The following is a 25,172-nucleotide window of genomic DNA, read 5'->3' on the forward strand; positions in this document are numbered from 1 at the left end:
TGCTTGGACGATATCTCTTTATTCTTCATCCCTTTCTATACATCGGAACACATCAACTCAACCCCGTAGGAGTTTGGATTCATTTGGATTCATCTTAAACAGACAAGCATTTTTCTTCACCTAAGGTTTCTTAATATATAACATCATATGTTGCTTTTTCCCCTTTGGTACCCCTCGTTTTACAAGCAAACAGCATCGTTTGATTGTTATCAATAACAAAGTGCTTCGACCATACACACACGCACTCCTTTCCAATTGAGTTATCGAATATCCACTTTTTTTCTCTGTCAATATTTTCACAGGCATTCAAAGACAACATCAGTTACATGTATGAACAACATATCTGTACATAGACTCCCTCTGAAATGTGAGAAGGCAAGGGAGCATGGTCCGTTCAAAATACTTCTCATCAGCCAAGAAAAATCTGTGCAGCAACGGCTGATAAAAATGAGATTTCAAACCTTTTTTCCGTCGTCTACAACTAACCTCTAACAAAGTACAGGCCTACTCTGCTTAAAAAATAGCATCAGTCAAAACGGAGCAGGTATTCATTCTCTTTTGCGCCTTGATGTGTTCGTGATAATAATCTCACAACCCCCTTCTTTTTCTCTTCGGTTTGAGTTGCACATAAAATCACTACATGAGACAGTCTCCAAATTAAAATGTAACTCAACTGAAGAACTAGCAATAATATCAATCCACTGTTAAGGTTACAACATTATGACCCATCCATTCCCTCTTGGTTAGGACTGTCACCCATGGATATACTTGTACAATTTTTATGTGATATCATACTTTTTCTTCGGCATAATACAAATGGATTCATGTACAGTTCGGGGTTAGGATATAAAACATTCTCTTTCTGTTTGCTGTCGCCTGTTGGATTGACCTTCATGCAACATGGTAGGAATGGTACATTCCTGTTTTATTTTGTACAAATTCTACTCCATTTTTCACAACCAGGATCCACAGCAACTCTTTTCTAATCTCAAAGGTGAACTGTCTACTTATAGAAACTTTTGACAGTGCTCAAAGGAAAAGTTTAAAAATAATTATTCAGAAAACAAGAATATGTGAGAATGGTGCTGCCCGAGAGTTCTTAAACATATTCAAGATATGCAGATATGCTTTCTTCTTAGTCCAAGACAAGCAGGCACCATCTTCAACACCAATTCCAAAATTAAGTCATAACATTGCTTGGAACAAATAATTTGTGGATGGATAACATGGCCTTCACCTAAACAGATGACGCCATCCTTTGGACAAAATGCCTGGTTCATAACATGATATATTTTGCATATGAGGGCTGGGGGAAAAGGTAATTATTTCTTGACTTAAACATTTGTAATATATGTGTATATTATTTTAGAGTAAAAGAGGGTGCTTTTTCCTGGGTGCAACAACCTTACGCAAACATAGCCATGGAATATCCACAAAAGTGTTTTTTAAAACATTCGTTTCAGCCCATTGTGCTCAACAGCTTTTGCCAAAAAAAGCAAAGGTGCAGCAACAGCTTTCGTGAATGTTGCATCTTAAAGTTCATGGCAGTTCCTCAAGGAACCTACCATAATACAACATGCTGTACATCTTTAAGTAAAGTATAACATTGCTTAACATATTCAAAATAACAGTATTGCAGGCAGGGAATTATACAGTGGGGAATACAGAGGAGTATTTTATTGTCTTCTTCAGCACTCTTGTCGTCACAACTCGTTGTTGCTTCGGCCTTGAATGCTGTCGCTATCTTCGCCGTTGTCGGAGTTGTCATGTGACTGAACCGGCTGCCGTGATTGGCCGGTCAGGGCGTTGTTGATGGTGTTGTTCTGGTGGTGGATGTTGGCTGGAGGGACGTAGTTTCCAGGATTCGCCTGGTCAGGAAAAAAAAATCAAAAAATGTTTTCTTCTTTGTCTCACAATCGTTTTGTTAGGTTCAAAGAAATACAAACAGCACAGAGCAAACATTTATATACAGTGTTAAAAGAAGTACACTCTGAATCCAATCCAATCTTTCAAGAACTATCGTAAAGTAGAACTTGTTGCCACCAAGCACAGTTGGGGCATCATCACTAGAAAGCTTTAAACAACTCCTACAGCCAGATGTGCAAAGATTATGTGTAATAGGTCTTTTGGTGAAATATAGCTAGCTGCCACTGCTTGCCTGCGAAGCTGGTGTGTTATGGCAAAGGGCGGTTATAATGGCTATACCGATACCAAATGTTTAAAAGAACAAAAGGACACTATACCTGGTTGTTAGGGGGAATGCTGACTCCATGGTGTGTTGTGGCTGGATGTTGTTGTTGCTGGATATGGTGGATCTGTTGTTGTGAGTAGTGTGTAGTCACGCCAGTGTCAGGGGGCGAGCTGTCAGCATCATCCACTACCTCCTGCTCCTCTGGCTCCTGGGGTACAAATAACCATTGGGAGTTATCTCACTTAGGGTTAATATCAATAACAGTTCATTTCTCTCTTTGCTATACATTCTACAATCTATTCATCAAATAATCCCTGCATTTTTTATGAAGGTTAGACATCAGGTAATTAGGTAATTGGATTTTGAAAACTATCAGAGAATCCAAGTTTTAGACAAAAAGTAGTGGATGCTACTTGAAACGTCTGAGATTTTTCAAAATTTATCTAGTAGCTTGGAAAACTGTTGTCTTGTGAAATCCCTGTATATCACTCAAAAAGTCTTCAAAAGTGACATTTACATGTACAACAAAAGTCAGACTTTTTACATGTCATTTTACATTGTTGGTAGGCATCTGTTTTCACTAAAAAATAGTTGAAGAAGATTTCCATACCTCTTCTGGGCACAGCTCACAGGCCTTGGACAGGGTTAGACGTGCACTGTGGGACCTCTCCAGGAAGTAACTACAAACAAAATAAAATATGTGAGATTTCAGGGCTTGAAACACTTTTTTTCTGATGCGAGTAATAACTCAGAATGTAGGAAGAATGGATCACAGCAGAAACTCTCAATGATTTCTAAATGACAATAGGAATCCTCTGGAAAGAATGCAGTCTCCAACTTACCCATTGGAAGTTTCATTAGACTGTGCAGGTGGTGACCAGTTGTTGTAGGTGTACTGAGTGTTGGCTGAGTAAGGCCTCTGGAAAGATAGAAAAAGAAAATACATTGACTAAGTTTTTTTAAACTTTGAAAAGTGACTCAAAGACAATCATTACATGTTCACTTTCACACTTTCATTCAATACAACTGGTACAGACATGAAAGAAACATGGCTATGACCCTCTACAACTCATCTACATTGTGCTAATTATGATTCATTGATTCATGCCTCCCTCTTTACTTGATACAAGCAAAGACAGAAGTGACCACTACTGACCCTCTCCAGCTCGTCTCCCAGCCACTCGACTGCCCAGGTCCACTTGCGTTTCAGGTCCCCGTTACTCTGTAACATCTGCTGGGCTGGCATGCAGCTGGGGGACCAAAGAGATTTGTTAATAACATTGCAGAACTTCCACAAAAACAGTTGTACATTGTACTGTAGACGCAGAACACAGTGAATGATGATGATGATGACATTGTACTAGAATGCTCAAGTGTCTTCAAAACAAAATAGGAGTAAGAACTTTGTAGTGTTACTAGTTCAATGTACAAAGGGCAAAAGTCGACTCTTGTTAAACAAGTGGTTGTGAATAAAGAAGCTATTCAATCGTTGGCAAGGGTAATTAGTGACTGGCCAAGCAGCTGGACATTCAAGCAACTGGACATGATTTTCAAATCTGTAACTGTTTTTTGGCAATGCTATTCAATCGTTGACAACCTGATGAAATTATTCACAGAAAGAAGATCAAATCTAGTGCGAACAATGCCTACCTGCTGAAAAGCGCGACCATGAATTTGATGCACTGGTAGGCCCGTTTCTGGTAGTGGTTCTTGGAGCGCTGGATGGTGTCAAACAGGCCGTCCCGGTCATCTGGAATGCCTGAAGAAAAGGGAAAGAAAAACCAAACATCTCAATTGTTTTACCTTACAGAAAAGCTATTCATACACTTGTAACAAGAAAAGCAAGTTGAATGTAGCAGGGAAAGAAACTCAGTGAAAAGTCAGGGATGCACAAGACCACCTTGGAAAAAACTACAATTTACTGACCTTCGAGTCTTTGTACATTCTGTGGTTCTGCCGAGTTTGAATATATTGTTAATGTTTAGATGTACAAAGGGTAGTAAATTGTAGTTTGCAAATTGAAATTCCTAACAAAGAAACGAAAATTTGAGTCTACTGTGTATCTAATGTTCTTGCTAAGCTTGCATGCACTTTAGATGTAAATGTTGAGGTGTACAAATGACACCAGGAAAGCATGTCAGCAGAACGTACTGCGCCTGTGCAAGACCCCCCATTTTCCCCGGTTTTTGTTGTATTTTGGTCAACGCTTTATCAGAATTTTGCCTGTTGCAGACAATATTTTTTTCAACATAACATTTGGAAACTACAGACGGAGTGTTAGCCTCATATATGCTAGTACAACCTTATATGAGACGTTCTGCGTAAGTGCTAAGCATAATACGTTACAGGTTTCGCGCAGGTGCAGTACCATTCTGCCGACATGCTCACCAGAAAAGGAAGTGATAGATAGCAAAATGGAGATTGTAACAAACAAAAGGCACATACCTTTGAGTGCGTTGTGTATTCTGTGATTCTGCCAGGAGTCCTCGATGAGCAGCATCTGCAGCAGCAGGTCGAGGTACGGCCTGAGCTCGTACGTGTAGGAGTACGCCACCTGCCACAGCAGCTCACTCAGAACTGTCGACGAGAAGTGGGGGTTCTCCCAGCAACAAAACTGTGGGAAAGAACAGGAAAATTTTACATTGAAAGTAATTCTAGCTCATTTTCAGGCTCCCAGCAAGACAACTACAGGAAAGAAGACTTTTTCCTGTAGTATCTTTAAGAGCTTTTAACCCATTTTCCATATCCCAGAAACAAAACTGATGCAGGAAGAAAAATTCCAACTGTTTACAAAAAAAAAACAGAGGCAAGTACGTGTACAGACGCTAAAAATGTCCAAACCTGAACAAGACTGCCAAAGAAAGTGGCCTATTTTCTGGAAGTATCATAGTAATAAAGTTTATATACTCAATTACAATAAAATGAACTATGTGTACAAGAGTTTCAGAGAAAGCTGCACTATTGTGTTCTGGTGAATCAGAGAATCAACAAAGGAAAAGCTGGCTCCAAATTAACATGTCCAACATCTCCTAAAGGATTACATTTAGTTTCGTTCCTTACCCGTAGTAACTTTGTTGTCTCCTCTGAGTTGTTGCAGTCTTCTATCAGCTTCTTGACGTAGCTTGTTCTGACGAAGAGGATCTCGTGGACTTGAGGTTGTAGCGGCATGATAGGTTGCTGACACACGGGGTCACCGTGGGGGTTCGCTAGGGGAGGGTTGCCCTGGATACACAAGAAAAACATGTCTACACATGCTTCAAGTCCCTTATGGCAACAATGAATGTGTTTAAAAACATTATGGCACTGCCACGATGTTTACACCAAAAAAAAATAAACAAAAGCAATTGTAATACAAATACACAGTATGAATTTCTTCCAAATTATCCTAACAAAAGGAAAACTGCTTGTGAAATAGCCTACCTAATAGGATCGTTTTATACCACCTTATAAAATACATGTGACATATTCTCTCCTAGTGCAGGAAAGTTTAGAAGAGCCATACCTAAGGTACATAGTACTTAGTGATGAGAATCTGGTCTTATGCAGCTTGTACTTACTGTACAAAACATGTATGTTACATCTAGAGGTGGTTTATCAGTTATAACAAACAGATGAACTCACAGATATAGAAGACTGCATGTATTTGGAGACGTCGCAGCAGCGGACCAGCAGGGACACGACAGAGTAGAGCTTGCCCAGCTCGGCGTACTGGTACTTAATGGGGGGTCCCGGACCCTCGTCTAGCGCAACCAACATGAACATGGCAGGGACGTTCAGCTTTAGCAGCTGGGTTCTCTGGAAATCCAAACAGATAGTTTAAATTAGCATTTTTGTAACAAATGTGCTACGTGCAAGGCTAAGTAAGAGACCAATTCTATCTATAGGTACTGAGCACTAAGTCTGGTTTACTGTTAAACCATCTCTTCTCTTATATAGCTTGTCCATATGCCAAATGGATCTTTATATAGAGGTTGAATGTTACCTTGAAAAAGCTTTGCGAACAGGCCCCAAAATATATCATTTTTACAGTTTGAAGTGGTGCTTTTCTCTTTTGGTAACAAAAATTCCTACTGCTTTGGCATGAAAAATTAATCTCAACACTAGTGCTCTAAAACATTTTTTTAACTTATGACCAACTTTATTCAAGATACAATGGATTGAGACAAATAAACATGTATACATGTGCACTGCTGGCAATTTTTCTTGTTAGTGAACTCTTACCTCCGGCAGTCCGAGGTTTGCATACATGAGGAAGAGGTGGAAGTACTGAGTGAGATGTCTGCCGTGTTCGGAGACCTCCTTCTTCAACAGAGCCAGTACAGCCGTCAGGAGGTGGTCACTCAGGGTGGCGTTGGCATCGATCACAGCAGGAGCTACATGTAATATTGAACAGACTAAATAAGACACAATGTAGCAATCCAAAAAGAAAAATGATAGTAGAAGTGCTGCAAACTAGCTACATGTATCTTAGCAACGTGGCATTAGCATCGATCACAGCTGGGGCTACAAAATACATGGAACACATGAAACAATACAATGTAGCAATCAAAAGAGAAATGACAGCTATCTTGAAATGTGGCAATATCATTGATCAGAGCCAGGGCTATATGTACATAACAGACAGGTAGGACTTAACAGTCTGATCTCTTTTAGTGTCTTCAAATGGTTGAGTGGGATGGCTTGCGGACATGAGATCCATGAGGTTACGGGTTAGATTCCTTACACTTCTAGCTAGATGCTGTGTCCTTGGGAAAGGCACTTAACACGACTTTCCTTACTCCACTCAGGTGTAAAATGGGTGTCTGACTTTGGAGGTAAAAGGCAATGGCCAAAATTGTGCCAAAAACAGTGGATTAACAAATGCAACTCACTGTCCCTTAGGCCTCAAAAAAGCCTTTACAAGTTACCTTTGCAAGTTTCTCAAACAAAGGAGAGTGTACTTTATGATTTCCTACCTTGTTTTCCTGGTAGCAAGGGAGGTGGACATGGGCCGTCGTCTCTTGAGAAATGGGCCAGGAACACTATAATCTTTGCAAAGGCATTTCGCACCTGAAACAAGAAAGACAATTGTAACTTGTAACAACCACCTTTCACATTCAATTCAGCTAATGACTGGGCATCAGTTGTACAATGAGCAAGCTGGCAATTGCTTTATTTCTTCATTCATTTGCAAATTCATTCAATCAATCTATCAGTCTATTAACCTTTTTTCTTGTATGTATGTGGTTTAGAACGATAACACAAGAAGCTATTGACAAATTTTCATGAAACTTGTTAGGTGGGTAGGACTTGATGAGACCTCAAAATGATTACATTTTGGGCTTACTAGCGGCATGTTCAGTTATTTAATCATTCATTCGTTCACCCTCACCTCAGAACTAGGGCACTCGAGCAGGTATTCAGAGAAGCGGCTGGGGTGACTGAACAGCACGTTGTGAGCGAACCAGCTGCGGACTGTACGACTGTGGCGCAGCAGCACGCTCAGGGCATCGTACCACTCATTTGCTGAGCCCCTGGAATCATACAAGTCACAGACCATGTTATAGACAGAATGTCTTGACCAAAGCCGTAGAAAAAATTTGGGTCTATCATTTCGCTGAGCCCCTGGAATGATGCAAGTTACATAGTATTTATAGGCACTATATATGACTAATAAACTGGTAGACATACAAATTGGTAAGTATCTAATACCAGCTCAGACAAGGGCAAGAAATAGCCATGCCTTCAAGTACCAGAGGTTTTTATAGACACAACAGAGCTCTGGTCCAAACCTGGTGAGTCAACACTTTGTGTTGGAAACTAGTTTGACTTACTAATCTGTTTTATATTTTAAGCAATTACTACAAAGCACCATTGCACCAATTACTACAAAGCACCATTGCAAACAAAGGCAAGAAAAATGTCAGTTCAACTTCTAGGAAAGGTTTTCACTAAGCAGTTTTAGGATCCACAGCTGAGTTTCTTACCTGAGAGTCTTCTTGGTGTGGAACCCTGTGGTGAAGAGGAACTTGGAGGCCAGCTGGATACTCAACATGGCCAGCTCCTCTACTTCTCGGCTCTGGGAGGGAACAAAATTATTTATCACTAGTCTTTTTCAAAAGGAAAACTTCCTAATACTGAAACATAAACACTATGAAAGGTTATTACATGTGCTACACATTGCAAGGGTAACTGTCAAAATGTTTCAAACAACAATAAACTTCTCACTCACTATTTTGCCAAACAAAGAAATATCTTTAAGAACTTCACCCATATAGAATCTATTTTATTAAAGATTTCCTACATCTTTATTTCTTAGAATCTAGAACATCTAGACCTTACCAGTTCCTTCTGTCCAGGACAAAACTACTCATATCAAGACACAGTTAAAGAATAACATTTCAAATGTTGTTTTCTATTATGTTGACCATTACAATCAAAACCTTACAGTTTGTCCTGTCCTAGACAAAAAGAATCACATCACTTTCTATGCAAAGTAAGGAATGAATACTAATAATTCATATATCAGTTCCTGTTATATTGACCATTAAGACAAAGACCTTACCAGCTCATCCTGACCAGGTTGCAGACTCATGTAGTGGGCGTTACAGGTGATGAGTTTGCGCATGAACTGGAAGTACTCCTGGCTGTACTGCATCTTGTTGTGCATGAACTGGACGTTCTGTTTCCTCACCGCCCGCTCGATGGGCAGAGGCATGCCAACACCTAAACCTCCCTTATTTTCTGGAACAACAGAGAAAAATAGATCAACACTCAGGTTCTGAAGAATACGGGAAAATATTTAAACATTGACACTGCCTCTACCTCTTCATTTTCTATACCACCACTTTTAAGCTAAAAAGAAAATCCTACAATTTTCCAATTACTACTACTAAAAATGTACATTCCTACTCTTAACGACTTGAAGCTAATTTTCCAACAATGCCAAAAGGCAAATGAAAGTTACTACATACTGCGCTTTTGTCCTATCAACAAATTTTATCTTTGCTAGTTCACTTCATGCTGATTATTGCACACTCTTCGGTGAAGTCTACTAAAACTTTGATCATAAAAAACATTTTATCATGTTTGCCTCCCTACCTGGTGACAATTCTATACAGTATACTTCTTGACACATGTTCAATGTTTCCTACTGATTACTATACATGTACATGGTATCTACATCTTTAGCAAAGTCTTCTTAAGTCGGGAAACCTTTTACTGTCTTTCCTTACCTAGTGACAATTCTTCTATACTTTTAGAGACATGTTCGATGTCTCCTACGTCGTAGCGCTCGTAGAACAGAATGTAGGCGTTCCACCACCTCTTCTGCCGTCTGTAGGACATTCTGGAAAAGGCCACAGTCAATATAAACTTTGACAATACAATGTGCAAGGTAAATAAATGCTTGTATTCTGACAAATTCTTTCAATTGTTTATAATTCGGACTGCTTCTATTGTTTCTTTTCAAACTCTAAATTTCGTTGAGTCACAACTTCTTAATTCTTTAGAGTTATCAAAAGATATAAACACTTTTCATCACCTCAAAATACTTTCCATGATGTATAGAAAAATTACATATTGTGAGCATGTGAAAATGTGAGGGCTTTAAGTCACTACATGTGAAAAATCATCAAATTTTTGTATGGTAAGATACCTGCAGTTAATTTTACACCTATCAGTTAGTTTTACATCTTTTTTTCCTTATTTTTTCGAATACTATCTTTTTTGTTGGAAAAAGTATGCAAAGCAGGACTAAGTAACGTTTGTAAGTGTAGTCCGTAGTAAACACACTGTCCATGAATGACCAGTTCAAACTATACAGCACCTTTTTAACATGTGGTCAAACACCTCGCCCATGTACTCCCCACCGAAGCACTGGTTCTTGATCTCCTCATCATCGTCCATCTTACACTCCGTCACCTCCCCGTCATCAAACTTGTACCAGCGCAGAGCACCCTCGGGCGACCTGCTGGGGTAGACACAAACACACGTCGATGAAGGTTAGACATCCAGGTCACGAAATACACAAAAAACTGTTACCCAAGCAACTGGATAGGTTTGACTAGGCTTGAAACAGTCAGACTTTCAAGCAGCATCCGCTACTTTTTGTCAGTGACGTACTAGTGGATGCTACATGAAACATCTGAAAGTTTTCAATATCGATCCAGTTGCTTGAGTACTATTTATTCATTCATTGGTTTGGCTGTTCAACACACACAGTCAGGGCAGCCCAACTAGCCTGTGGCTATTAGAAAGGGCTTGTCCTGCTGACAAGACAAAACATTACAGCAACATATAAGGTGGCTCGATAATCTATTACATATTGCTTGAGTACTAGTTTCATTGTGTAACGCAAACACAATTAAAAAAAGAATTCACATTTTCTGGCCTGACATTTTACAGCTTTTCTAGTGACCATATTACAGACTGAGTGTCTGTAGTACCTCTGTATGATGTAGGAGTAGTAGTGACCACCACTAGCCTGACCACTGTGTACCAGGATGCCGGTCAGTCTGTATTTAGTACTGGGTGGCTCGGCATCCTCATTGTCTGGGCTCTCATCATCTCCATGGATCTCTTCCCCTGGAAACACACGGGCAAAAACACAACTTAGTTCACATTGTCTCTACAGTACAGTTTTTGTATTTACACTCTGTAATGGTACTCCATTTTCCATTTAGGACTGAAAAGATCCATAAGGTTACAACACATAGCCCGATTGCCTATTTTATTCTAGTCTCTTTCGTCCTCTCTGCAAATATTTGTAGCAAGGATGAAAGAGAATAGACAGCTAAAATTGGAGAAGAAAGAGACTCCGCAACTAAAATAGGTTTGGTAACCAGGCTATAGACCAGGCTATAGGGAAAACTAGGTTGAAGGAAAACATCATTTGCAGTTATTTTATATCCCTTAGATGTCGGTATGGGTAGTTATTTCGAAAACAACTTACCTTCAATTTTAGCTAGTCCTTTAACTGTGTAGGGCTCCATGTCAAACTCACGAGGAAATTCAAAGTAGTCATTGAACTTGATTGCACATTCCCTGGTAACAGAAGGACAACTGGTCAGTACATCAGGTTTCCATTTTGCCTTGTCTTCAGCAAAGGAAAATAAAAGACACTTAAGTACTTGTAACGGGTTTGGTGAATTTTTGACTCCACTAGACTAGAGGTTCAAGATTAAGCAATTGAAACTCACCTTTCCCAGTCGTAATCAAACCTCTTCAGCTGAATGGCTAAAACTTGGGGAAGTTTCTTTATACACATTCTTTTCACAGTGTCAACCTGAGGGAAAACAAAACATTAATTGGATTGTACCATTTTCAAGTCCTAAAAAAATAGCACATAGCATAGGAAAGAGAGAAGAGGAAAAAAGAGAAAAAGGTATCTTTGACACATTTACTGTTGCTGTAGGACTTAGAGACTGGTATTTGGTTTGGTCTTAGTTTTTTTTAAGGAAACAATATGTTGCAGCCAAAGGCTCCCAAAGGCTGAAGTTTAATTTTGTGCAGTGTAATGTACAATGCGATGCTGTGTTTTTCCAGTTGCTTACCTTCTTGTTACACTTCTCACAGTGGTAGGCGTTGGCCCCCTCCAGCAGGTCCCCTTTAACGTACTGCTCCAGGGAGTCCAGCAGGTTACTGTGGTTCCTGATGTCTACATTCAGCGTTGTGAACGACTCTTCTCTCGAGTATCTGCAGAGAAAGACAAACATATTTCCAATCATTAGTTGTTGTTTTTCATCACTTTTCTTTAATGATTTGTCTGACATTATTTCTGCAATACAGTCAAGGCTTGGACCTTAAACAAGGTAATAGCTGAATTTATCTTAAGTACATGTATCTCACAGCATGCTGATATCTGTAAGACAATAAAAAAATTCAATGTCGCTGGTGGAACACAGCAGGCTGGTTCTAGCTATCTATGGATGGTACTTGAAAAATAAAGAAACGTCATGTAGCTTTTTTGGGGACTATTTCAACGTACATGTATGAAATGATGACAAAAACGTGTTAAGAAGGCAGAATATATCCATATCAGACAGATTTCCTCATGCAGAATATTTTTTTTGTTTTGCCACGCTGATATTGCAGGGGTTATTGTCTATAACTTAATATCAACAGTTTTCCTTAACCCCTACCTGTGAGGACAGTCTTTGCAGATCTTCTGGTCAGCGAAGGATCCTCCCAGCACCTTGGAGAGGACAGGAGTGTAGCCGAGTGTCTTCAAGGCTTCGTCTAGACTGTCTACCAGGCTGTTGAAGAACTCTAGAGCATCGTGTTGTTCTCTAAGGTTTACTGGTTCTCCCCATAATCTGCAAAATGGAAGATAGTAACAATATTCTCGTCACCACCCATTAAACTTTAACTGTCCAGGGAATGGAAAAAGTGTTAAAGCAACTTCAGTTTAATGCCACAGATCTTTCCTTACTTGCTAAGCTCCCATATGAGAATGCAAAATGTGTGCCGATTTAAAAATGACAGGATTCAAAACCTATCCAGTTGCTTGAGTAACTGCTTCCTTGTGTATCTCATAACTTGGATGTCTAACCTTCATTGACACATGTTAAAACTAAATCTTGTATGACAGCCAAATAAACTGTGACAGTTTTTTTAAGAATTTTGCTTCAGTTTGTGCTTTCCAAACTAGTTAAACTTAAAAAAAAAAACATTTAACCAATACTTCTGTGAATGATCCTTACCTAAATTGTTTCCAAAACCCCCTTGGTACATAATACTGGAGCTTGCTAGCAGCTAGGTGGCCAAAGATGGCCTGGATCTGACGTAGAACACCCATGTCGTACTCCTTCCTCCCCTCCTGTTTCCCTGCAGGCTTGTCATCCATGTGGAAACTCTCTCGCTCTTCTCCTGGGTCGATGTTACTCTGGAGAGTTGGAAAAATGGCAAAAACAAGACAGGGTTAAGATTTCTGTCGTCAAGGAAATGTTTGTTCACACCGTTGTGATTTAGGTGCACCTAGATATGATACTCCTGTTTCTCTCCTCACTTGTGACTGGAGTGGTTTTGTTTTTATCAAATATGATAAATTTACAGAAATTTTGTCAAAGAGGAATGGTGCATTGTGTAGAATCTCTTCTGAACTTACATAATGAGTTTAAGTGTTTTGAAACAGAAAGCTTAGAAATTTTGCAACTCCAACAAACCCATCAAACAGCTTACAGATTTAGCGAGAGAAAATTTAGATGCAGAGTTTGATTGGTCGTTCCCACCTTTGTTGTTCTGCACTTTGAACTATGAGATTCCTTTTATGAACAAGTCAAGTGTTTTTGTTTTTCTAGTGTGACATATCATGTTTACTGTTCACCAAGAACTAATAAAAACTTCCTTTCTGCACACCACAGCACACATACATGTTAGCTGCTTTTAATAGCAGCTTAACTGGAACAAAAATAAAGAATTCTCTTTTTTTTACTTTTCCAGATCTAACCATGAATGAGATTTACAAATACAATGTAACTGGACTTTAAATAGAAAACAAGTTTTAAGAACATGCTCAACAGATTCAAAGCAAACAAGAGGTGGGAAAGATCTCCATCAAACGGAAACCCCGTGTTTTTAACCTGGATAATCTGTCCTCCCTGCGAACCGTCAGCACTCCGCGTCGAATCAGCAGCCTCAGGGAACGAGAAACAGGAATATCGTTACTGATGGTGTCAGCATTTCACTCCTTAGTGCATTTATATACAAGTCTCATTTTTCAAGATAGAGACAAGATAGATAAATACGATTTGAAAATTTATTAACTAAAGAAGCTCTAACTTTATCTTGTTTATTTTATCCTGTTTAGAGCAGTGCAGTTTGTAAAAAAACAAATCTTTCATACTTTTCATTTGTGTTACCTCCCTCTTATATTCACAGTAAGGGCCCAGTCACATTCATTGTATAATAACACGACTAATCGCAAACAGAACATTCTTGGGACAGTCTTGTATGTATCTTGAAAAAGCTAGCTGTCTTGTAATGGACAAGGCTGCCTTTGATCCTTGTCAGCAGTAGTTGGTTTTGTCACAGACTGCTTGAGAACACAGCAAACTGTAGTACTACAACCTACAATGATTGTGACTGTGCCATAAGATTATCAAACAAAACGCTGGGTTTCCAGGGTCCTACACAAAGACCCCGTGTATATACCCTCACACAACCAACCTCACTGTCCTGCTTCTCATCTCCGGACAACTCCTCATCCATGTTGTCATTAGCAGCGCCCTCTGCTGTCAGGATGCCAGATCGCACCGAGTTGATCATGTACAGCTGGGAATGGGGAAGAAATAAACATTGTTAACTTCTTATATTAGCAATATGCAGACACAATTTTTTGTTGTGACCTCTCCATCACAAATTCATAATTCTTGTATAACTACTGTACTCTGTACTACAGGACTGTTTAAATTACGAATTCAAAATACAAGCAAAAACTTTCTTTTCACTCCTATAATAAAAATATAAAAATAAACAAATTTACAGCAGCTTGGTAGTAAAGTTGCTTGCTATGTGAAGTAAGAACTTAACAATGGTCATATCATGTTCAAAGGAAAACTCATTTCTATTTGTAAAATCTTAATGTATCATGATGCCAAAGTTTCGAAAACACATAAATATTTGTTGTGTGCTGTAAAACAATTCTGCAGTACCACATAGAACCACTATGAGGAGCTGCCCACCTGTTGTATGACAGAGTTCATGTAGCAGGTGGCTCCGGCGTTCTTCAGTCCCACAAACCCCTTCACAGGTCTGGGTCCAACCGGCGGCAGGTACTCCCACTCTATCAGGGGGGCATCGCGGTCTGAAGAAAAAAACATTAGTAAAGGATTTTAGGACAGTACAATGTAGGAAATAGAAATATATACTGGTATTTCTATTTAGGGAAGCAAACTGAAAAGCTAATCTTATTAGTTTTGACAAAAAATTAATATGTTTACATTGTAGTATCTACAGTAGGAAATGTTCGCTGTACTGGAAAAATTCTTGTTTTGAAAACACAAGAACTTTCACTCTTCTCAGTAGCATGCAAGGCAGTGTAGCAACAACTGACAGCATTCAAACTCTTTACTTTGGTTCTACACACCACATGTTACCACAAAGAGCAGGGACAGTTTTAAATGCAAAATATCCATGGCAACTTCCACCCTTACCTGAGTAGTACATGTCAGTGAGCATGTCAGATCCCTTACCTGAGTAGTACATGTCAGTGAGCATGTCAGATAGCAGCTTGAGGTTGGGCACACAGCCTGTACACAGGGTCACCAGCAGGTCGAAGGCCGCGTTAGTCGTGTTGGAGGTGGAGCAGACCGGCAGGGCCTGTTCGCTTGGGTACTCCCCGCTTTTTCTCGCCTGCAACACGATTTTCGACGCCGGAAACAGGAACTCTTCAACCAGCTCCTGAAACAAACGGGATTCCTAAGACACCGTACGTTCGGGAATGCATCTACAGCAGCGACACCTGTGCTGCAGTGCAATGTGAACCAGTCAGAATTGCCCTCAGGAAGGTGACAGACTGAAGGTCACCGAAACGTTGGCTGAATAAAAGACTTGGTTGTGTAAAAACGAGTCTTTTTAATCGGGATACCTAAGACAGGGCTCCAAATACTTTTTTCTCAGGTTGTTCACTGGGCAACTTAAGACAAAAGCAAGCTATTCCGTCTATAAATTCCTCCAAAAATACTGTTTTAAACACTTGACAATTTCTAGATTTTGATCATGCCATTTTAACATGACCTCACAGCTTCTAAATACATATCAAATAGCCTGGTGGTGGGAACATGGCCAAAAGTCATTCAAAACACACAAAGATTCTAAAAGATGACACTATTCAAAGTCTCAAAACCTATAAATATACAGAGGCAAAAGCAGGCATGCTGAAGTAAAGGGAACATTTTCAAAAGAACATATAGTCTGAAATGCACACATCTTGTTCCACCAACATATTGCAATGTTAGGTATCATCATGATCATATGACTGCAGTCTGTGGTTTAAATGAGAAACAATGCCAGTTCCTACCTTGATGAGATTAGCCCCTCCCTTCTCCGACCCTATGTGGTACTTTTTCTCAGCAGGTTGGAAACTGAGCAGCTCACAGGTGACTCCCAGGTGTCCTTCTAACAGGGCCTCGTCTATCACATTTTCTAACCCTGACTGTTGCACCATGTCCTGGGGAGAAATGTGGTAAATATCATCACATGAAAATGAATCTAAATACAGTTCAGCTGACCGAACATTAAGTCATGCTGAGGACAGAAGCTCTACATTACATATTATACACTAGAAAAATTTCCTAAGCTCTTTTTGACAAGAACAGCTGAATAATGGAAAGTAAACCATGGCTTAACATCCACTCGTACTACTCATAGGGACTGCAAACCTTTCAAATAGCTTTCAACTCAGGCGAGCATTAACAGCTTTTAACTGTATACTATACAGTTCAAAATCCTTCAAAATATGTTAGATGATCTAAAATTAATTCTCTGACTTACCCTGACTCTCTTTAGCCACTGGATTTCATTGTTCAGTAGAACTTCAGCAGTGGGGAGGGGGGCATTGCTGGCACATGCATAGTTTAGCAGCCTGGAGAGAAAAAATTGACTTGTTTGAGAATGTGAAACAATTGTTCTAACTACAATGTTGAAACTACCTTAAACAAATTACCTTAAATTAGCTAAGCTAGCAATGTTATACCATTATTAAAGACTTTAAGGATGGAATTCTCAACACTCTTGAGATTTGCAAAGCCAATATACTCACCTACAAAGTAACTGAAAATATTCTGTTGAACTTCTAGCATGGTCCTTGGCTGTACCCTGTTGGGAACATGGAAAAAGAAAACATGTTAAGTTACAACACTCATACTGTTTCTTCTACCAAAGAAGGGATTAAGCTAATGTTTTTTTTTATACAGACTAGTACCTACAGTTTATACTTGAAGATTCTTCAGGAGTGTGACTTACCGAGAGGACAGTGAACAGAAGAGTGATGAAGAAGACCAGAGGTCGATGACCTGTGCAGCACTTTGTGGCCATGAGGAGGAACTGTTCAGCTGCAGACACTCGCACCGCTCTGAAACGGACAAACAACATACATGTATACAGTATGCTTTTATTTTCATAAGAATACAGAAACGTTTCAGACTCGTCATACCATACTAGTGTCTAGTTTTACTCAGTAAATCTCAGTTCAAGCCTGAACAACCTCTTTGCAACGCATCAGTAGTTTTTTTTTATGATATCATAGTCTATGACACTAAATGGTGTTAGTTGAGAGAGCTTAAATATTTCCTTTTGTCCTAAAGGCACTGTGTACATTGTAGGCCTGAGCTTATCTTAACTAAATGCAAAAAAGGTTTGAGATGTTACATTTAAGATATAGTTGTACACAACACAACATCCTTACCTGCTTTTACAGTGGAGCAGTAGGTCTATGATGACACACTGCCACACCTTGTCCTTACTGAGAGCCTCCAGAGCGACAGGACACAGCGCTAGTGACACAGTCAGCACCTCCAGGGCCTCCTTACACACCTGCACGTCCTCACTGTCAGGCAGCTTCGTCTGACCGGGCTGCGAATACACACGGAACTGAACATACGCCACAGGGTTTATTCAGAGTCAGAGCAAATCAGGAAACAAGGAGAGAAAAGACTCAGAGAAAAGAAGACTTGGTTGAAGGTCCAGGCATTTTTTTTCATGCAAACCAATTTCACTGTAAAGCTTCTTGAGTTTTACTAGAGAAATGCCACAGCATTGTAAAAGCTGACAATCAATTTTCTTGATTGTCAGCAATGACATGCCTTTATTTTCACGTGGATAAAACAACTTTCTATGGAATTTGTTGTTCAGATTTTCAAAACATTTGAATACATCTGCCATAGTCCTTCATCCACACACAAAGACCAAAACCAAGTAAAAGAACCACCAAATAAATGTTTACAGAGTTACAATTTACAAACAGAGGTAAAGGAATAGAACTTGAGAAAGAAAAAGTACAGGAAAAGTATATCTCTGAGCACCTGTACAGTTGTCTATGTTTTACCTTATCGAATGCCTTGTGTATCTCCTCGTTAGACCCATGTACCAGGTGCATACTGCCACTGGCCACGGCCCAGGAGATCTTCTGGATAGCCTTGATAACTGGCATGTCAGGGAGGGTGGTCATGGCCTGGAAAACAACGAAGGCCTTGTGAACAAAAATGCCATAGATGCAGTTTTAACTATCTACAGGTGTTTGGATGCTGTCGTATGCTATTGTACTTCCTCAAGAAGTGTTCACGCTATCTAGTACAGTCAGATGCCCCCACACTACAGCCAGGATACAGTCTGGCCAATTTGACACTGTCTTTGCAGCCACTAAGAGATCTGCTTGAACATTAGGCTGTCTCATTCCTACTAAATACCAAGGTTTAGATTGAGTTGTGGATTTACATCCTTACATGCTTTTACAGTGGAGCAGTATTTTGATGATGACACACTTAAGTTTCACGATTTATAGTACAGTTTATTATCTAAGGTTTAAAAAAAGGCTTACATCCTCCACACACTGCTGTCCCAGGCGTAGGGCCACGTTCCTGAGCATACACTCAGCGTTGGGGTTGGGGATGTGGTGCAGGGCCTGCTGCAGCACGATGGCGTGGTTATGCGCGCTGGCCGACACCGTCCCGGAGTGAGGACTGTCCGGCTGACACGCCTCCGCTACGTGCTGCACCATCGCGTAGCCAACGGTCGTCAGCATAAGTTTGCCAACTTTTAAAACCTGCAGGTATGCTGACCTGAGATGGGGAGAAAGACTGTATAATGAATGGATGAATGTTGGCATGCTTCTGCCACATGCTACACCATGGCATAGCCAAATGTCGTCAACATCAGCTTTCCAACTTTCAAAACCTGTAGGTACACTGACCTGAGATAGGGAAGGGGATATTGTCTTGTTATTTTAATATAATTATAATGATGAACTTTATTGATGCAACAAAAAGTTCAGCGACTTTCGTAAGGTCTAAAACTGCATGTAGATAAACAGACAATACATGGATAGAACAAAATTAACCTACGTACAAAACAATAGATGAGTCAACTATGTAATGTTAGCTGTACGGCAATGTAATCCCAAGTCTTTTATGTGCGTGTGTACTCTCCTGGAAGACTACATTGTAGCTGTCACTTGTCATCAAGTCTAAACTTTTAAATGATTTACCTTCTGGTGTCCATATCAGCATTAGGGAGAAAGTTGTTCTTGGTCAGCATGTTGAGTACACAGGACACTCCTCCACTCTTCAAGAAGTTGATCTGAAACTCCAGGGCATCCTCCCCCAGGGGCTGGTTGGCTGGCATCAGTAATGCATAGACAACCTGGGAACAAAGGAAAAGGAGTACCTTTGGTTATTGTTTTCTTGTTGTTGAAGAGGTTCATCAGTCACGCAAGAATACAGTTAGTAGCATATTCTTCAATCAGTGACTGTTTCTGTAAGTTAAAACCAGGTACCTCCAAATTTTCGATGTCGACTGTACATTTTGTTCTAGCAAGACTACGTCACTCTGTTATCAAGATGTACAGTCGACATCGAAAATTCGGAGGTACCTGGTTTTAACTTACAAAAACAGTCACTGATTGAAGAATATTCTACTGTTTTTTTGTTGAAATCTAACTTTACTACGATGCTTTAAAAAGTTATACTTTAATGCTTATTGCTCATCATGTTATAAAATCAGCATCTTTGTAGATCTTACCTCTAGATGATAGAGTACTTGAGCCGGTGACTGTGAGAAGAAGAGAGACTCCAGGGAGGGGGACAGACTCTGTTCTCCCAGCTTAGCATGGTCCAGACACAGGGCACGTAGCTTGTCAACTGTGTGGGTGTCTAGAAACAAACAACATCATGTTTCACACAATGTATGGTAAAGAATGGCTTAGGTTAGACTCATAGACTCAACTTACCAATTCTAGGTTCGTTTGTTTGTTCTTTTCACACTCATTGGCCACAGTCAACAAGACCCAAAGGCAACTTGAAGGCATGACCTATGAACCACTTTAAGGTTACTGCCTTACAGGTTACATGAATTGGACTGTGACTAGTGATGCATACCTAAACCCACATTTAGGTTCAGGTCCGGATTCAAGTCCAGAGGTTTAGGTTCAGTTCCAGACTTGTAAGTCCGGACCTAAACCCATGGTATATACAAAATTGCATGTTGGCAACCTTGTCATGTTGTCTGGGTGAAACTTTGGCCACATAACATGGAGGCCGGTACTTGAGGATGCCCGATGGCAATGTTTTCTTCATTTTGCAGCAAAGATTTTGCAATCTACGGAAGGTTTTAGGTGGTTTAGAAAGAAAAGGGGTATGTGAAATGGTCTTTTATGGTAATAAGTCCGGACTCGGTTCTTGACTTTTAGGTTTTTTTGGACTTGAACCTAAACATTCTTACAAGTCCGGATCCAAGTCCAGTGAACCAGTATGCAGCACTAACTGTGACAGTATCTCTTCTCCCTAAGTCAGAAACATCATGATTGAAACAAGTTTGACTCACTGAGAATGAGAACTAACAGACCCAATAGGACAAGCAGGGGCTACATAGGCTGCTCAGGAACATTCCCTAACCCATTTAAATTTCAGGTAATGGTGTACAACTAATGTGTTACATCAATCAGGAGTTGGGCTACCAGTTGTAGGATACAAATAAGCCCACCTAAAGGGCATCAGTTCGAGGAGTGAGTACATGGACATGAGAGGACATGACAGTGCTCATACTCCTAATCTTTACTGTACTGGATAAACAAAAAAGACTACGGAAGAAGTTTTCCCTACCTGCAGGCATGAGTTTGAGTAGTGATCGAGCTCCATCTCTCAGCTGTGGGATGGCCAGCGAGCTGCCCAGGTCTGACAACTGGAACAGGAACTGGGCATAGCGCTGCTGCTGGGCTGCCAACTGTGAAAGGAGTGGAAACATTATTTATTCTGTCTATGGACCATAAATTCATGGTTTAAATCCCATTTATCTGTTCTGAATTCTGATTTTTACACCACTTTACAGTCCTTTGTAAGGTCCAGTGTTGAAGGATAGTTTCATCTCCATGTTAATAAAATATCAGGGATTTTACAATTTTGGGAAGTTTCCAATGATGGGATTCCTGAATTCCCTCTATGTCAGCCTCTACTTGATCCTGCTGGCTCCCTGACAGCTTCTAAGACCTTTAACCACCTGTCATTCTGTCAGTCTTCCCCCTACCCATACACTGTAACCTACTCTGTCAACACACATGAACAAACTTCCAGCTCAGCCTGAACAGTTTAAGTAAAAACACTCAAACATACTTATTGCTAGGAACATGGGAAGCATTTGTGTAATATTAGACTCACTGTAGCTTGCACTTCAACAGTCAACAGAACCTGTGTGTTGGACTATGACTCATATTAGTGGTAATGCCAAACAAACAAGCAAAACTAAACTCACCACCCCCGGCAGACAGCTCTCTGCCTCCACGTTAGGTCCGTCGTACATGTTACTGGGAGAGCCCACAGACGAGTCAGACGAGCTGTCAGGAGAGGACGGCATGTTGGCTCCCACCTGGCACAGTTTAGCTGTGATCAACTGTACAGGAACAACAGATAACATTAGAACTACAGGAGACGACGGCATGTTGGCTCCCACCTGGCACAGTTTAGCTGTGATCAACTGTACAGGAACAACAGATAACATTAGAACTACAGGAGACGACGGCATGTTGGCTCCCACCTGGCACAGTTTAGCTGTGATCAACTGTGGAGGAACAACAGATAACATTAGAACTACAGGAGACGACGGCATGTTGGCTCCCACCTGGCACAGTTTAGCTGTGATCAACTGTGGAGGAACAACAGATAACATTAGAACTACAGGAGACGACGGCATGTTGGCTCCCACCTGGCACAGTTTAGCTGTGATCAACTGTGGAGGAACAACAGATAACATTAGAACTACAGGAGACGACGGCATGTTGGCTCCCACCTGGCACAGTTTAGCTGTGATCAACTGCAGAGGATGAACAGACAATATTTCAACTTTTGCAGAATAACATTTAGAGCCATAAAAAAATTCCATCTACACATGCAGGAAGATGCATTTTAGTTATTGGTAGACACAGTAATCCAGAGGATGGCATGTTGGCTCCCACAAAAAAATTCTTTATACCAATTCAGGAACTGGTGCAATGGCAAAGTGGGTAGAGTGCTCGCCTTGCATTTGGTAGGTCATGAGTTTGATCCCCGGCCGAGTACCAAAAACTATAAAAGAAAAACTATAAAAGACAGAAGAAAGATGTCTAGACTATGCATGATGTACAAAATGACTAATAAACTGGTGGATGTCCCAACTACTAAGTACCTAATACCAGCCCAGAAGAGAACAAGAAATAGCCACGCATTCAAGTACCAGAGTTATCAACCAAGGATTGAGGTGTTCAAGAATTCATTCTTCCCTAGAACTATCGCAGAGTGGAACTCACTGTCACCAAGTACAGTAGGGGCATTGTCAATAGATAGCTTTAAACAATGTCTAGAGCTAGAAGTTCAAGGGTTAGGTGTAACAAGTCGATCGGTGTAATATAGCCAGCTGCCGCCGCGCCGCGTGCCTGCGAAGCTGGTGTGTTACGCCGAAAGGCGGTTATACCGGCTATACAGATACAGATACAGATATAAAGACTTTGGTAGTCAGCTGGGGATCAAACTACCAAATGCAAGGTGAGCACTCTACCCATTTGGCCATTGCATCAGTTCCTGAATGGTACACACTGATTTCTCTGCTTAGCACTCAGCATTTGAGAAAAAGTATGGAAGTTAATCACACAACACTACCAGTAGACTAGCCCCTGTTGTAGCGAATCATTAACTGTGGGACTTACTGTTTTGTCTCTGAGTTGAACTTGTGAGATGAGTTTCCTGTCGTCTGCAGGGTCCAGCAGTTCTCCGTTTACATACAGGTCCAGCTTGGTGTTGGCGTTGTTAGCTTTCACTCTGGAAAAAACAGTTCGTTTTTGCAATTTACCATAAGGTACATCAATGTATAGTTAAACAAGAAGTTTCCTATCACACATTCAAGAGTTTATGGGAACTCTGCTAAAGATTTAGAACACCAGCAGTTTCTTCACATCAATCTCATCCATGTTGCTTTTGACAGTTCTACCTGTTACATCAATCTTGCTCTTTTCCAGAATGTTGCATTTTCATTTCTTGAAGAACTCTGCAATACAGTCTATGATCTTTGACTGTTTCATGCCATTTGCAAAAGCAACTTTCACCTTTCAAGCTTTGTCAATCGTTCTCATGCACCTCATATGTAACTTGACAACATTTGGAATGACCTGAGTGTTCTTAACAACTTTATACAAAACAACTAGTCTCTGGACTTTCCCATGCATCTGTGCTGAGCTGTTCCCTAACCTGGTGAGTATATGTCTCCGTAGTGCCCCCACAGTCTCATTAGTGTGAGACCAGACGTCCAGATCCTCCACCTGTCTCCCCTGGTTAGGGAACCGCACGATCAACGACACATGCTTCCCTCGACACGCTCTGGAAAACAAAGGAAATCATTCAATAAGTAACCTCAGATGGAAAAATGTTACCAACACACTACAAAGCCTGCAAAGAGCATATAGCCTTCTCTTTCCTGTAGGGCAATTCTACAACTGTAAAACTTTAAACTCCGAGTATATAATCATGGGTATGATATGAATCAGATACGGAAAAGCTGGATCTACAAAAGAAGGTTACATGGTGTGCCATGTACTTTCAAAATACTTTCTTTTCTCAAACACATCAAGACCTGAAAAACTCTTCAAAACTTATATATGTATGTCTCTGACTACTCTAACACACAGAAAACCTCACACAAGACTATACAGCATGCATTGGTATTAATTATGTATTTTAAATTAAACTTGAAATCTACACAAAATCTCACCTGGCCATAGGCAGAATAGTTCTCTCCTCTGTAAAGTCGTTATCATACTCGCTGATGTACTCTCTCAGGACACTCAGTACCCGGATCATACGGGTCACCTCTGTTCTGATGTCCTCCAGACTGTCCTTGTCGTTCTCCAGGATACATATCGTGTCGTACGCTGCCTTCAGACGGTCAAAACACGACTGGATGAAATCTACATGGATGTCAACCTAAAAGACACAAGAAGAGAGGTCATTATAACATACAAGCTTAAGTATACAAATAAGATGGTATATATTATGCACAATATACAAAATGTATCTTCTTGCACGGTATAAGTTACATACTACTGAGGAAATCAAATTGGCACATGGTTGTCTACTGCTGGTATAACCTTGTATTTCCTACATCCCTGCATTCCTATCAACTGTCCATGCATCTCGAAAAATCAAGAGACAATGATCACACTGAGGGAAACATCATGTAAAACAGAATTACAGAAACCTATAGCTTCAAGATCTTAATCCAAATTTCCTATTACGAGTGAACAGCAAATTCACCACCACATATTAAACAGGAGCCAACATTTTGCTGCACGTCTGTCAATGTATCATCATTACCAGGAAAATCATGATTGGTTGACAGTGCACTAAACAGTAACACATAAATTCAGTACGAATGTTCCTAGTAGGAGTTTTAATATTTCAAATTCCTCAAATCTCCCACCTGGTTAGTCTGTAGCCTGGGCCCCAGGTTGGTGTAAGTCTCCCTCAGCAGGTCTATAGCCTTGGCTGCGATCTCGTCCTGTCCCAGCAGGATGACTCTCCAGATGTACTCCAGACCGATCAGCTCCAGGTTGTCCATCATGTACGTACGACGCTTACACACCAGCTTGTTCTCCTTCAGGTTTACAGCTTTGAAGAACCGGTCAAAACATCTGCAGGAAGAAAAAAAAGCAAGAGAATGTTTATTTTAGATATTTATCACATTTTATCACAGAGAAAGATATAGATCAGCTCCAGGTTGTCCATCATGTACGTACGACGCTTACACACAAGCTTGTTCTCCTTCAGGT

The 25,172-nt window shown here is 40.4% G+C and overlaps 1 protein-coding gene across 1 annotated transcript in view; it reads right to left on the reverse strand.

Moving 5' to 3' along the window:
• Window positions 1-25,172, reverse strand: part of LOC109481231 (probable ubiquitin carboxyl-terminal hydrolase FAF-X) — a 34,298-nt gene continuing 9,126 nt past the window's right edge. The window contains 42 exon segments of the mRNA XM_019783776.1: window positions 1-1,868; window positions 2,244-2,399; window positions 2,802-2,871; window positions 3,034-3,110; window positions 3,348-3,441; window positions 3,842-3,950; window positions 4,118-4,144; window positions 4,637-4,805; window positions 5,252-5,413; window positions 5,813-5,986; window positions 6,413-6,564; window positions 7,147-7,240; window positions 7,563-7,704; window positions 8,158-8,249; window positions 8,736-8,914; window positions 9,406-9,518; window positions 9,999-10,142; window positions 10,618-10,756; window positions 11,124-11,215; window positions 11,371-11,456; window positions 11,725-11,866; window positions 12,313-12,486; window positions 12,874-13,055; window positions 13,753-13,806; window positions 14,339-14,443; window positions 14,854-14,975; window positions 15,364-15,571; window positions 16,191-16,340; window positions 16,664-16,754; window positions 16,932-16,987; window positions 17,135-17,243; window positions 17,577-17,761; window positions 18,216-18,341; window positions 18,708-18,948; window positions 19,374-19,528; window positions 19,907-20,037; window positions 20,986-21,106; window positions 21,632-21,769; window positions 23,058-23,169; window positions 23,596-23,724; window positions 24,116-24,327; window positions 24,824-25,034. Coding sequence (XP_019639335.1) covers window positions 1,704-1,868; window positions 2,244-2,399; window positions 2,802-2,871; window positions 3,034-3,110; window positions 3,348-3,441; window positions 3,842-3,950; window positions 4,118-4,144; window positions 4,637-4,805; window positions 5,252-5,413; window positions 5,813-5,986; window positions 6,413-6,564; window positions 7,147-7,240; window positions 7,563-7,704; window positions 8,158-8,249; window positions 8,736-8,914; window positions 9,406-9,518; window positions 9,999-10,142; window positions 10,618-10,756; window positions 11,124-11,215; window positions 11,371-11,456; window positions 11,725-11,866; window positions 12,313-12,486; window positions 12,874-13,055; window positions 13,753-13,806; window positions 14,339-14,443; window positions 14,854-14,975; window positions 15,364-15,571; window positions 16,191-16,340; window positions 16,664-16,754; window positions 16,932-16,987; window positions 17,135-17,243; window positions 17,577-17,761; window positions 18,216-18,341; window positions 18,708-18,948; window positions 19,374-19,528; window positions 19,907-20,037; window positions 20,986-21,106; window positions 21,632-21,769; window positions 23,058-23,169; window positions 23,596-23,724; window positions 24,116-24,327; window positions 24,824-25,034 — 5,590 coding nt within the window. The 3' untranslated portion in view covers window positions 1-1,703.

The sequence above is a fragment of the Branchiostoma belcheri genome, unplaced genomic scaffold, assembly GCF_001625305.1.
Source record: "Branchiostoma belcheri isolate BF01 breed outbred unplaced genomic scaffold, Haploidv18h27 scaffold109, whole genome shotgun sequence".
Classification (NCBI taxonomy): Eukaryota; Metazoa; Chordata; class Leptocardii; order Amphioxiformes; family Branchiostomatidae; genus Branchiostoma; species Branchiostoma belcheri.